The sequence below is a fragment of the Drosophila biarmipes genome, chromosome 2R (genome assembly GCF_025231255.1).
Source record: "Drosophila biarmipes strain raj3 chromosome 2R, RU_DBia_V1.1, whole genome shotgun sequence".
In the NCBI taxonomy this organism is placed as follows: Eukaryota; Metazoa; Arthropoda; class Insecta; order Diptera; family Drosophilidae; genus Drosophila; species Drosophila biarmipes.
The window spans coordinates 377,498-392,107 of NC_066615.1; the positions used below are offsets into that span (position 1 = coordinate 377,498).

At 38.9% G+C, this 14,610-nt stretch overlaps 1 protein-coding gene across 1 annotated transcript; it reads left to right on the plus strand.

Moving 5' to 3' along the window:
• Positions 1–4,754: 4,754 nt before the first annotated feature.
• LOC122818013 (uncharacterized) lies at positions 4,755–13,310 on the plus strand. The gene is made up of 3 exons (XM_044091458.2): positions 4,755–4,785; positions 12,907–13,054; positions 13,115–13,310. The coding sequence occupies exons 1-3, from the start codon at positions 4,755–4,757 to the stop codon at positions 13,251–13,253; spliced, it is 318 nt and encodes a 105-aa protein (XP_043947393.1). The 3' UTR covers positions 13,254–13,310.
• Positions 13,311–14,610: the final 1,300 nt, after the last annotated feature.

Genomic DNA, 14,610 nt, shown 5'->3' on the forward strand with positions numbered 1-14,610 from the left:
TTTTAACCTTGCCTTTTTCGAAAAACGAGTACTACCTGTCTACCTTAATATTTGAGCACCTGTACACTGGTTCCATGACATTCGTGTCCTGAGCAAAATATTCTAGTTGTAAAGTTTTTGTGTAAAATTTAATTCATAGTTCTGAAAGCTTAAAATATTCTCTTGTATCTCATGATAGATACAAGTACAAAAAAATACGATAAAAATTTGTTTTTAAATAATTATTTCATTATGACCATTTCATTGATTTTTGATTTCATTTAATTCAAAATTCTTAAAAATACTAAAACAGATGTTCCCAATAGTATACGATAATATGGCAAAAACACCGAAGCACACACTTTATGGGATCACGAATGTCTCTTTCACTGCGTTGCAAACTTCTGCCTGAAATCTTAATACCCTCTGCAATGGTATAAAAAGCGGCTAATTGGCGCTTTAAAATGTCGCTTTGCTACTTATACTTCTCGATTTCCTTTTTGCTACCTTAAGCTGAGTAACAGGTGTCTGATAGTCGAGATACTCGACTATAGCGTTTATCTTATAACATGGATAAATATATTAAATATGTGGAGAATATTTGAAAGCTCGATTTTATTGTAGTTACACGCCAGGTAATGTGGGATGCTAGTTTGCCCGTAAATAGCTTAAAATAATCGCTCATCTTCACGATAAGGACATAATTTTGAACTATTTGTTGAGATGGACATTTTAATATGTTATAAAATAAAAAATATTCAACGCAACTTACGCAACTTTTTGTAAACACACCAAAAGTGATTTCAACGCGTAATATGTTTTATAGCTTCTGGACGTTAGGCGATAGATATACATACCTTATGCTTACAAGGCTTTATGCTACTGTGTATACCTTTCAATAGCTTTAGGGTTTGTTTGCCAAAACCCTCTGTAATCTATTTCTCTTATTATACCCGATACTTGTAGAGTAAAAAGGTATACTAGATTCGTTGGATAATATGTAACAGATACAAGGAAGCGTTTCCGACACCATAAAGTATATATATTCCCGATCAGGCTTACTAGCCGAGTCGATCTTTCCATGTCCGTTTGAAGGTATGTCCGTATGAATTCGTAGGTCTCGGAAACTTTTAAAGTTAGAAGATTCGAACTTGGCATGCAGATTCCTGGACTACCTGCGCAGCGCAGGTTTGCTTTAACGGGTGCCACTCCCACTCTGATGCCCACATTTTTTTAAATGTGTTTCGCAAGCCTCGCTAGGTAGATAGTTACTCTGTCTTACTCCATTTTTATACGTTACTGTAATGTGTTTTCATTCTTATTTTTGATCCTGTTGTCAAATTGAGTAAGGTAGTTCTTTTGATTTTTATGAATAACTTTTTTTTACATTTTAAATTTCTAAATTGAACTACTCAAAAATGGCTCTCTTTTCTTTAAAAAAATTGTTTTATTTTTATTTACAACGTAAATGTACTGGACTGGTTGACAGAGTAATGGATTACATTGATATCTGCGTGGGTTTTTTGAGGACTTGTTCCATAACTTCAGACCATATGTGGCGCTGAAATTATGGTCGTTAGAAGAAAATTATTGATAAGCTTATGAACGTAATTGCTTATTTAAAGAGTTTTAGGCCGACCTTGATAATAAACAAAGTTCCTTAAATATCTGCTAAAGCTTTCATAAGGCAGTACCTGTATGTACTGAAATCCCTGAAGAAGATCTGGAGTGGGTTCGGTGTGAAATGTCAGAAAGCTAAAACCTTTTCTGTTTGTGCCACAAACACTGTACCGCTGTCGACGTCAGCAAAAAAAACGGCTTAGTATATCACTAACAAAGAGTGGCAGATCTTCGGAGATTTGCATTCTTTATAACCTGTCTGCCCTCGGCGCTATGAGAGACATATTTCGGCCGGTCCGTTATTCTATTTGCGTCTCTCCGTCGCTAGCTAGCGACCAGAATTTTGGCGATCAACGGTTTAAGTTTATTTTAAGGAGATGATTCATAATTTAATACATATTTACTTAATACATTCTTTTAAACACTCAACGACTTAGTAGCATATTTATTTAATTTTTCAAGTTGTTAATTTTCATTTGTTGTGCCGGTCACAGTTTTCATGTTAAAATTTTATTTTTTGTAGTCTATTAGTCTTAAAAAAGACTTTAATGAAAGTTTCAGCCCGATAGCTTTCAAACTGAGAGACTAGTTTGCGTAGAAACGGACGGACAGACGGACGGACAGACGGACATGGCTAGATCGACTCGTTTTGTGACGCTGATCAAGAATATATATACTTTATGGGGTCGGAAACGTCTCCTTCACTGCGTTGCAAAATTCTGACTGAAATTATTATACCCTCTGCAAACGTAAAAAACATCAAAGATATAATTTATATAATATATAATGATTGACTTAAAAATAGTTTATCACTCCCACTCTAACGCCCTCAAATGGCCTAAGCGGCATCTTTTGCCTCCTTAAGCTGAGTATCGGGTATCTGTCGAGGCACTCGACTAAAGCGTTCTTCCTTGTTTTTTTAATGTCGCTGCTAGGGAAAACTAAGTTCAAACCTTGAATTTAATTTCCTTATGCTTTTAAGTTTTCTTAAGTATTTAATTTATTAGTCCTACAAGTTTTTGGCATATCATCTAATGATGAATTGGTTATTAAAAAATTTGTTTTCAACACATGGAGTACTAATAATAGACCTTCTACGGCGAAATCTGCCTTATCAACAAATAAGTTTAAAGGTCCGCCCAGAAGGTGCTCAGGCGAAACGGCAGCGATCCCCAGAGCTAACCGGGCATTCGGCGAAGGGATGCAAAGTCCAGCTATCGTTCTCTTTCGCCGACATCACTTAAGATTGAGTCCCACTCGAACTTATCTATAGGGGCAATCTGGAAGGCAGGACCTCCAGAAGTAGGTGGAAGGCCGTGGAATCCCAGCCCTCCCTCATTTGCCTGCGCACGTTAAGAGAGGCCAGGTTCACCGCTCTGCGGCTGGTATCAAGGCAGCGACAAAGGGGCCTACGAAAGCCAGCGGTCGGCTGGCCTATGTAAACAGACGACAAGCAAGCTCGGCGAGGTCTACGTAGAGGCGAGCACTGTACCGCTGGATTGGTGTGACGTCCGAACTCGGATTCGGGTCCCAGCTGCGATAATGGCGTCGGAGGAAATCCTTTATATACTGCAGGAATGCAACTCTCACTTCCGCACGAAGAGCTGAAACCACCTGAAGGGCCGGAGGACGGCTACTAGACCGAATGTTCGCAGAGCAGAGTAATGCGGGCGCGAACCTGATCGACTCGGAACAGTCCGTCACACAGTGATTGATTTATAGGCCAAAGGTCTAATTTAATATTTGGTCTCCATAATTTGTACGCGCAATAAATAGCGAGAAAAGGGAGTTTAAGGGAGAGAAAGGGAAATTCAGATATATAAGCAGCAAAGTGATTTTGTAAAGCGACACCTATCGTTATTTCAGTATATGATATGTGGGCTGAAGACAGATTTAATCGTTTAAACCGTTTTTAAGCGTTAGAGTGGGCGTGGCACAAATTTGTTCTGGTCAATCAATAGGTATTGATAAGACAAATATATAAAAAAAAAAATTCTAGCATGAAAACACTGGCCACCACAGTTTTGAGGGGTTTGTGGGCGTAAGAGTAGGCGTGGAAAATTTTTTTTATTTTATTTTATTTTCTATTGATGAGACAAATACATTTAAGTTTTATCGTCCGTATGTCCGTCCGTCTGTCCGAGCCAACAAACAGGTTATCCTCCACAAAGAACTGCAAAGAAGGGATTATCAGACCGCAAAATTAAAAGGTCCATTCAGAGTTTAAAACCATATAAATCGGCCGGACCGGATGGGGTAAAACCGACAAGCATGTCAAACTATAAATTGGCTAAGAAAAATTGTTCACACAATCCTGGCAGTAGGAGAACTAACAACCGCATGGCTGGGAACAAAAGTGGTTTTCATTCTCAAAGGAAGGGAGGCCACCACACAACAGCAAAGGACTTCAGACCAATAAGCCTGACATCATTCCTGCTAAAAGCTTTGAAAGACTGATAAGCGTACACATAAGAGCCATTATCGACCCGACACTCATATCAGAACACACTTGAGCGTAAGAAGCATCGAGATATCACCCAGCATCAAGGAATACACATTGTTTGCCTTCCTGGACATAGAGGGAGCTTTCAATAACATGCTTCCCACAGCAGTAACAGAATCCCTCACAGAGCTAGGGGTTGAGCCGCCTATGGTGGGGCTGATCCATAAATTGCTGATAAGCGGAATGGTCACGGCCACACTAGGGACCTCAAGCCACACTAGACTAGTGAACACAGGCACCGCTCAAGGAGGTGTACTACCACCCCTCCTGTGGAACATCGCAATAAATAAAGGCTACGGATTCTTGAAGGAGGGGGCTGTAAGGTAGTAACATACGCAGATAATGTCTTTAATGGTGAATATCCACAAACGCAATCCAATCTTAGGACCTGATAATTAAAAATACTATCGGAATGGACGATTAAAAACGGAATGGGATAAGTCCCAAAAGAGCTGAAAGCGATTTTTAACCTCCCTAGCCAGAGCATGGCAGGCATGGAATTGGCCAAATCGGCAACCATTCGACTGAGGGAAAAGCTTGACTGATACAGTCGGTTTCTATACATATGCCTCCAAATTAGTAGGACCCGTTGGTGGAGGCATATACTTCGAAAAATTACATAGCGTACGAGTTCGCCAGGCAGGGCACCATTATGCCTCTCCTTCCGGAAAAGAAGAATGTCGGTATGCCCTTAGCAACTTGCAAGGTAAACATCAAAAATTACTTTAAAAAATTAGCCAACAATCATTGGCAGAAAGCACCACTGTGTCGTATCTCTCACGAGACATGGCCTGTAATTAACAGTAAGAAAAACCACGGAATTACTTAAACTCAGCCGCACAGAGTGCGGTATGCTACTTAGAGTTCTCACAGGTCTCGTTGGCGCACTTGTTGCAGGAAAGTCTTAAAAACTGAAAATTGTATCCTGTTTGTCAGTTTGTCCCAACGTTATTTTTGAGTCCTGATTCTAGACGTCGTTAAACAGCTCAATATAAGAAACATAAGTTAGTTACTGGCAAAAAAACAGCTATAGATAGCTAAATTTTGTATATCCGTAACATGTGAAGAACTGAAGCTACTTGCTGCAATTCAATTTCCCATTGCTTAGTTGTTTGATTTTAATTAAGCGTGTCGAATGTAAAAAATATAGAAAGTGTATTTATTAAGTAGATCATATATTACATTATTATCACAGAAGTTGATATCAGAACTTTTTATTGTTGAAGGTCGTCACTATATTTTTACCTCGTTAAGAGGTGTTTTTGTTTGATACAAACTAAGACAGAGAGATCACACAATATCACAATGGACCCACAGAGTTCTAAGAGTGGCAGATCATATTCCGTTTTAATCTAACTTATGTACATACCACTGCTACTCTGACGACCACAAGCCACCCAAAACTGTGGCACTTACAGTTGTTATGATAGGCTTACTTACCCTTTAATCCAACAATAAGTGGCAAGCCCTTTATAACGCCCACAAGCCGTCCAAAAGTTTTCCGAGTACAGTTTTTATTATAGACAACAAATTTTAACCGAAATATTTTGCTCTTCTCAATAATTATCGATTGACTTTAACAAAATTTTTTCATACCCACTGTCACGTTTACTGCAATCGGTCTAAACGCTTAAATCTGACTACCGCCCACACTTCAATGTATTGCTTCTTGCCTTAGCTTTTTGCCTATCTTCTTCTCCCTTCTCCCTTTCTTAGCTGGGTAACGGATATCTAAAAGTCAAAGAAATCGACTGTAGCGTTCTTTCTTTCCAGGACCGCCCAAGATAAGCTGGGTTTAAGCAGTTCATATATTATTCAAGTGAACCAATAAACACCCATGCACGTCGCGTCACAACCCGAAAATTACCCCCGTGTTTTTTGTACCATTGTTTCCAGGGCTTTTCTACATTTCCGAAGATTAAGCCAGCTCCGTTCCAACATTTTGGTCCAGTCAAAGCCAGATTCAATAATTTTTTGATTTTTCTGGAGAATCTTGGTTATCTCTTTTCTTCGATTTTTAGTTCCATCAGCAACGGTGGCTCGAAACGTTCAGATAGTTTAAGCTCATACAGCCAATTTTTCGAACCCGAATTTTCAGGATGACTTTATTGTCTAAGTCCAAAAGTGAATAATATTACGCCATGGCATTAAATACACATATTTTATTTCCTTTATTCTTAGCGACAATATTCATGTTTCTTTTGCACACTATTGTTCACTGATAACAATTCCAGTGAGATACAAATGATGTTCTACTATTCAACTCTTATATTCCTTATTTCTTAATTGCAATGTGTGTGAAATATTTCCCGGACAAAAATTTCCGATTCTTTTTCCTAAAGATTTGCATTTTTTTTTTTACTGTGTTCTAGCTGCATGTTTATATAAACGTAAATATTGTACTTCTACTACAGTCACATTTACAACCACTTCTTAAAAGTCCACTCCAAGTACTGTTTTTACAATTACTGCTAAACATTTCCCAGCTTAAAAAAGTAAATCCTAATATTGACATATTTACTTCAGCGAAAAACAAACGCACCGACAGCCAAAAATAAGCGAAGTCTTTACAATTCCCGCTGTGTTATCCCGCTATTTTTATTCCACACAGTACATTCACAAGCACATTTTCGTTTTCTACAACGTATAGTGGGACAAGGGTTCACAATAAATGTTAGAGCACCTAGGGTAGTTTAGTTGACTTAAACCGTTGAGGATGTGCTTATGTGAGTGAGAATGGAGTATTCTCTTCCGTTGATTGAAGTAGGGAACTTAACGTTCTTTTCTTGGGATAAATTGTTTATACCAGTGGTTAAACGACGACCGATCTTCCATTTCGATGTCCAACAAATATGTTTTTGATGTTTTAGTGCGGTATCTTTGGCGTAATTTTTATGTAGGGGACAGAATGACTTCATTGCAACGACGAGGCGATCCATCTTCGTATCGCAGATTTGACTTGAAATTTTCTTCGGTGCTTCAAGGCAACTTCATAGTGCTTTAGCAGAATAGAGTTAGTTTAGAACATGTTTTGGTATTAATATTACGGACTGCAACAAAGATCTTGTCGCTTCTATAAGTATTATTCGGTGAGTAAAAGATCGTTAAGATGTTTACAATTTAGAAATGTTAAGCCTATTGATAAGTTTAATCCTCAGTTTATTTCAGTGTTTGTTCGTACCTAAGAGTTCTCAGCATGAACAGCACCCAACAAATCAAACAGTAGCCTAGTTGGGGATAGTTGCTGTTAATCATATTATATTCAATGTCAACGTCTTACTATCTTGACGGCACACTGACCCACCAAAGTGGTCAGCACATTGTTTCAGTGTCAGCCTAGTCAACTATGCTACTGCTACCATCATCGGAAACCACTGACCTACTCTAGAATAAAACTCATGTCTTCCGTGTTCTAAGTAGTATATATGCAAGTACCAACTTTAGAATAAATCAGTTATCAACGCGCTCATAGCTCCGCGGCTTTACTTCCTACTTCTGGGAACAGGCTCCGTAACACATCTTAATTAGCAGCTAATCTCCGGTAGTTTAAACCTCAGTATCCGCATCGCCTCTCCGTCCATTGTCGTGACGTTATGGTCCTGACATAAAAGCGTCCCCATGCCAGCGACAAGGCGCTCTGTATAACCCCCTTGTGTTGTGGCGTGACCAAGAAGGGCCTACTTCGGTTGCGCACAAACAATGTTCTTTGAATGTGAGTCGTTTTTCAATTGGGTGGGTATGTATAGCGTTGTTTTTACAAATATGGAAAACCTTACAATTATTTAAAAAATGGATTTTATTAAGTATTTCCTTAGACCTATTATTTAGTGTCTGCATAAATTGACAGTTCCATTTTCTTATTTTTTTAGTACTATGTTGTTTAAAGAATGAAAAGCGATCCTTTCTGGAGAGTATAGAATTTGGACAGAGTATTGTTAACTCTTAACTCGGATAGAACGGTTAATCCTAAAAGCCTTCGCGAAGATTATGGTCTTTTGACCTATCCCCTACAGAGAAAGTTGATCCAATAATGCATCACGCGATCGAAGTCCTTTTAAAAATTAGTTGCCAGTATGTTGATCAAAGATGGCCTCTTCTGCATGAGTTTTTCCTTTTAGCAACAGAATTTATCGTTTGGCCATAAGGAAGCTGCTCATAGTATATAATTCCCTGCCAATCCCAACAGCAACGCAGTTGGCAGTGAATCCAGACTTAGCCACTGTATGGGCCGATTCACCGCTTTTTCAACCACGACCATTTCGTAAGTGATCCAATTTGTATCGCCTGTCACCAAACGGGTCGATTTTTTTACGATTTAGAACAGGTTTGCACGTTTAGTTACAATCGAAGAAGATGCTTTTTTTTGAATGTTTTCCCTTTATTTTGATCCATGCTTGCGACGCTAAAAAGCTTTGCAAATAAAACTAGAACTAGGCGCTTGTAGCGACAACTATCGAAAGTAGCCCAAGATTTTTTTAGCAACCTAATAACTCCTTTGGGTTTACGAAGTTGCACATTTCCTCCAGCTTACTGAGCCAACATTGGCGCCCCCGGGTGGACTCACTTGTTCATGGCCATCGTTTATACTTAGGATTTGCGGATTCTAGTAAGTTCTGAAGTCATCTAGAGTTACAAAACAATGCACGCGCCGAAAATTTTTGGTGCGTAACAAGAAGTCCATCTGCATAGGTGGATTGCATATGGGTGCATTGGCTTATATTGTTGGATTACACTTATTACCCGAATTCATTCTTCGATTGGGAGCCCCCAAGCGGTGTGCCGTTACGCCTATATAGAGGGAGAGTACGTCGGCTGCGTCCCTACAGCGATCCGCATTTTACATCGATGGTTAAGTGGCCTAAGTAAAAACATGCAATCTTTGTTTCTATCACATTCACACACATATTATAATTATTTTTCCTTTCAGTTGTCAACCGCATAAAGGCCCATACCCAACACATACTCGTTAACACACAGTTCTCTGCCTTGACTTGATCTTAGCGCGCTATTTTGGCTTTCCTTGCTTTAATTGTGCAGAGCCAAGATTTCGTGAAGGCGGTGGGACAGTGCAGAAATTCTATCGCTACCAGGAGCATTGCATTAGCATTTACTAATAAGAAATAATATAAAAAGGGAAGTTGCTGAGGAAAATGGGTGGAAGTCAGAAACGTATTGGTAGAACTCCCTTAGCGGAGGACGACACAAGGGAATTGCTGGAACAGAAGAATAATATCATATAACTCCCCTTATGGTATTTTAAATAGAACAAGCGTTCGAATTGCAACAACAATTAAAGGCAATTAAAATAGAATTGAAAGGTAGAAAGGAGATAGAAGTATTATGTGTATCAGGAAATGCCTTATTGGTGTTTAATTGCAATCGGTCGTAAGGAGAACGAAAATATTTTACCTTCGCAACTAACAATAGTTTAAATTCTTCACAAATCACAGCAGAAAACTACCACAAATGAAACTCCGGGAATTCTTACCCTTATCACAGAAGCAAATTAGGCAAAGGCTCATGCGGCCTTGTTCAGGTTTTATGATAACCCGTGACTAATATACTTTAAAACTATATCTCGATTGTTTTGATATCCCAACAATGCAGCAATGCGTTTCCATCCCTTATCGACACCGTATCTGCTTAATATGAATCTTTTCTCTCGCTCGGCAACGATAAAATTCTCGCCAGAACAATAATAATTCACATTGTCTAGAGTAGATCCCAAAACGCGGTCGCGAGGAAAAAAACAGCTTAGCGTACGATTATATTCTGTTGTGGAAAGATTGCTCAGAGGCGCTTAATAAAGGATGTCAAATCTTAGCGGCTGAGGAAACCACCACAGGCAAATGAGGTACCAAACAGGGGCAGCTAGGGAACAAACCCAGATATAGCAAGGCGGCACTAGCAGATTTTTATTATTATTTGTCCTCCTATGCCCCTAAGATCACGTCTTGCTTGCTGTCAAGCTGTGTGCTAGGATTTTGCTAGACTAAGGGTCACAGGCTATTACGGAGGAATTTATAAATAGTCTTAAATTAAAACGGCATGAGGCTAAATTGGGAATTCCGCGTGGTCAGCTAGCTTTGCAGTCCAGACGACAATTAGGTCGCGATTAAATTCCTGCGAAGCGGCAGTTGAATGCAAACTTTAGTGTCGATCTCAGGGAATCATCCGGAAGCAACCACCATCCCTTCCTATTGGATTCCTTATGATATACTCGTATTCTAGCCCTTACTTTTACAAGACGCGTTGATATGCTAACTTCATTTTCAACTTGCTTAAAGAAGGACAAATACGTCACAAGCATTCAGGTCCAGCCATACAAAATACTGTCTTTGGCTGGATAGAGCCAAGGACCTATTAAAAAAAAAATACGCCCGCACACTAGTAGCTACTGAGGACAAAAATTTGGATCACACGCTAAGGAAGTTCTGGGAAATTGAAAGAAGGATTTAAAGAAATCGCAGCTCTATTCCCCTGATCAAGTGTTGAGTAAAAATCGTTTGCTAGCACCGTCTCACGTGACTCTAAAGGAAAATTTGTAGTTACCCTGCCTTTCAAAACGAGTCCATCGTGTTTCGGTTCCTCGTAAAAAACTGCACGACGACGCGTTCTGTCCTGAGAGCGGCGTATGAAAGAGAACACATCAATTCGTTGTATACCCAGCTTATAAAGGAATATTTAGCTCTCGGTCACATGAAGGCAACAGATAATATGATACCCAACGAGCCTCATTATTTTATACATATCAGTGCGATCTCCGATCTAAAAGCTCTTCGACTAATTGAATGAACTTTGGAAGGCCAACGATACAGCCTTTCCTGCATGCCACGCTGCTTAAGTAAAATGTACAGACAAGTGGTTTTAGATGAAGCCCATAAAAATTTCCAGTTAATTATATAGCGTGAGACCCCGCAAGATCCTGTACAAATTTATCGGCTGAACACCATTATGTTTGGTACGGCAAATGGTCCTTTCCTTGCAATGCGGTGTTTGGAGCAGCTTGGCAAGATCTTCTCCGGTTCTCCTCCCTTAGCATCACAGGCTCCAGCAAATGATTTTTACATTGATGACTTGTTAAGGGGACAGATTCCATACGGCAGTTAAGCAAGTTGCTAGCAGAAATTACAGATATTTTAGATTCCGCTGGGTTCGTATTGGCTAGGTGGGCGTCGAATTGTATGCTCAACGAACGGCACGTCGCTGAGTCATAAGTTCACTTGGAGTCCAAAAAAGAGTACGTTCAAATTCAACGCCCAGCATCTATACCTCGAAACGATAAAACTCGCCGACGTACCGCATCGTTGGAAGACGGTTTTATCATGCTCTTTAGTACCGATCAATAGACTTCGTATTGCCAGACTGAATCTCGGTGCGGCTCACCTCGAAGTTATGGAGTGATGTGCAGACACTTAATCTTAAAGGGACTATGTGGTTACTATGTGTTTAGCTTAGCCCATTTATCAGCAACGAAACTTTCGGGATCAATACTTTAACACTGGTGCGAGTGAGCTGTCGACTAGCGCACGCGCATCCAAAACCCAGTGCACAGAGAAAAAAAACTGAAAAATACCCTTTTTATATTGTCTCCTCAATTTTCATATATAAATTTGTTCGTTTCAAAATGATACGAATTTATATCAATATGATACAAAATCATATCAAATACTAATGTTAAAATGAATCCGTATCATAATGATATGAATACTTAGCAAAGTGATATGATTTCAAATAACAAACGTAACATCAAAAAGTCTTAGTAAAAATGGTATGACCTTTTGGGTATATCTGGTATACAAATTAAACAAAAAATAAATTAAACAATTTTTAAAAAATTTTTTTAAGTCATAATAATTCCTGGTTGATTAGTAATCATAAAGATATCCTTAACCATTCCAAAGATATTGTATAATAATTGAGCAACTTTTTCGAAAAAGTGCCAAATTTGCCATATTGTGACCCCTATAACTCTGGTAAAACTCAAAATTTCGAAAAATTGTTCAACTAAAGATATTGTTTTGTCGTTGTGAACTGAAAATTAAATTAAATTAAATTAAATTAAAATCGGACCTTCGGTGCCACTCCTGCACGCTTCGCATATTTTGGCTCATAGAGCATTAGATTTTCTCTAAAAATTCAGGGCAACGCACAGTGAATAAGTTAAGTTTTGTTTTTTATTTAATGGGAAATACTTTGCAAATCTCAAAAAAGCCTTTAAATAAGATTTTAATTGCATCTCTGACCGGCTGCTAGCTTGGGAAGTTTACCTATTTTTAGCACGTGTTCTTGCAAAGAGTTGAGGCTGTTTGTGATTCGTCTTTAAACATAAAATAAAGGGATAAATTTCAATTTATTTATAATAATAACTTTTGCTTCCTTTAAAATAAGGTATATACTAAATATAAATTTTATGTTCGTGACCTGTCTTTAAAGTCTACGTAAAAAATATGTTTATTGAAAGTTGCTTTTGCAAGAATTTCTTTTGAGCAGTTTACCAACTTTATTGGACTATAACTAACATTATTCAATCGTTTTAAAGCTAATTGTAGTATTTGTGTGAAGTGTCAGTCCCTGTGGTGTGAAAATGTACAAAATGAAGTAGCGCTTGCTTTAACAGAAGTGGCTCCATCGGCGGGTCATGGTGGCACAGGGGAGGCGCCATCTAACATTCGGGCCAGAAAATATTCTGTGGCAGTTTTTGTATTAAGTGAGAGTAACAAAGGCAAGTGTCAGGCTTTCTTGGAACAAGTTTTTCACCTCATACTCCGGTGTATAGGTTACCGCATAAATTGTGGCACCAGAGTCGGTCTTTTCCGTTGGTGAGGTGAACGTTTTCCTCAAAGTGTGCAAAGTGCAAAGTTTAGCGCGAGTGACTAAGGACCACTTGTTATACGTTTGGCGTTACCGGAAAAAAAGGAAATATAGCCAGGAAGTTAGCTGCGGATCAGGGTGAGTTAAAGAGATCGGAATATTCGGGCTCCAGAGAGTGACGTAAAGCGTATTCGGCAGACCACTGACCCTAATCGGAGTCTATCAAGCTGCCGGAAAGATTGGGTCGAGAAAAAGAGGAAAATCTCCGCTTAGGGTCCCGGCAGCAGCGTTTGCCTTCGGGCGACGCACAAATCCATTGCGTTTGGTTAAGTTCTAAATCAAGAGCTTTTGCTTGGTTCTTAGTTTGAGCAAGAGCGAGAGAGCAATCGACGTCGGTCCGTTGGGGAGCCGTACAATCCGTACGGCGGAGTTTTTGCCATGGAAGCTTAAGTTTGCCGTGAAAATGCCTAAAAATTGAAATAAGACTTTGAAAAGAAAAGAAAAGGGGGAATCGGAAAAGTTAATCCTCCATCAGTTTTTGTGACCTCGCCCGGTAAAATATGTTGGTAAAAAATTTTTGGAACGGATAATACAAGACACTTTTATTTTCTTCGAACTATAAACCATTCGAGGTCTTCGTCAAAAAAGGACTGAAGATCCAATCTTAAATCTAATCCAAAGAAGATCGGCCAGAAGCTTCTCTGGAGCTTCAAGAAGTTTCTTTTTGTTTAAAATAAAAGTTCATGATGAAAATGTCGCATTCTATTGTGAAATTCAATTATGCTGAACAACGCAGTTTATTTGGGGCTTGGAATGGGGAACGCGCAATTGATTGGGCTTTGAACGGAAGCTGATGTTTACTTGAAGTTTGATTTGTTTATTTCGGTTGGGGAACCAAAAGCGGATCTCAAAACCAAAGACATAGGCAAGGGTAAAGACAAGGGCAAATGCGAAGATCGCTGAGATTGAAATTGTAAAATTGTTTATAAATGCCATAAGAGGCCTGGTTTCACGGGTTGGATAACTTGCTGGGAGATAAAGTTTTTTTCCAGTTTTTTTGGTGGTGCCTTTCGGTCGTGGAATTTTTAAATGGATTTAAGTTTTGGTTCGCATTGTTTTGTGTTATCTATAAATTTCCCGCAGATAGCCGCGAACGTCTCGGCGAAAGCGCTTTCATCGATGGATGTTCCTGCAAGTGGTGAGAGTCTTAATTTTTGCAGTTAAATGTTAATAAGAAAACTCAAGGCGGCGTAAAGAAAAGAATGCCGTGCAATCAGGCAGATCGAGAGTTCAAGATCCCTCATTCTGACTTTTTAACAATTGTTTTCTTTTGATTTATGATTTTTATTTGATTTTTTTATGAGTATTCCTTGCATCTTTAATTATATTGCAATTTAAATTGTATTTCGGCCACAGCAAAGGGATAACTATCGCCCAGTTTTGTAGTGATTTTGATTGTAGTTTAAAGTTTCGTGATTGCATTTCAAACTAAATTTATCTAATTTAATCGTACCCATATTTTAATTACAAAATTCTGCATGTTTAGTACTAAGATAGATAACCATGTTTATTTATTTTCTTAGCTGGTAAAAAAACCTTCATAATGAACTGAATAAACAGTCTGTTGCCGCAGCTGCAATGATTCCGCGATAGGGTAGCTTGCGCTCGAAGGGGTCGTTCGAACGCATGGAAAG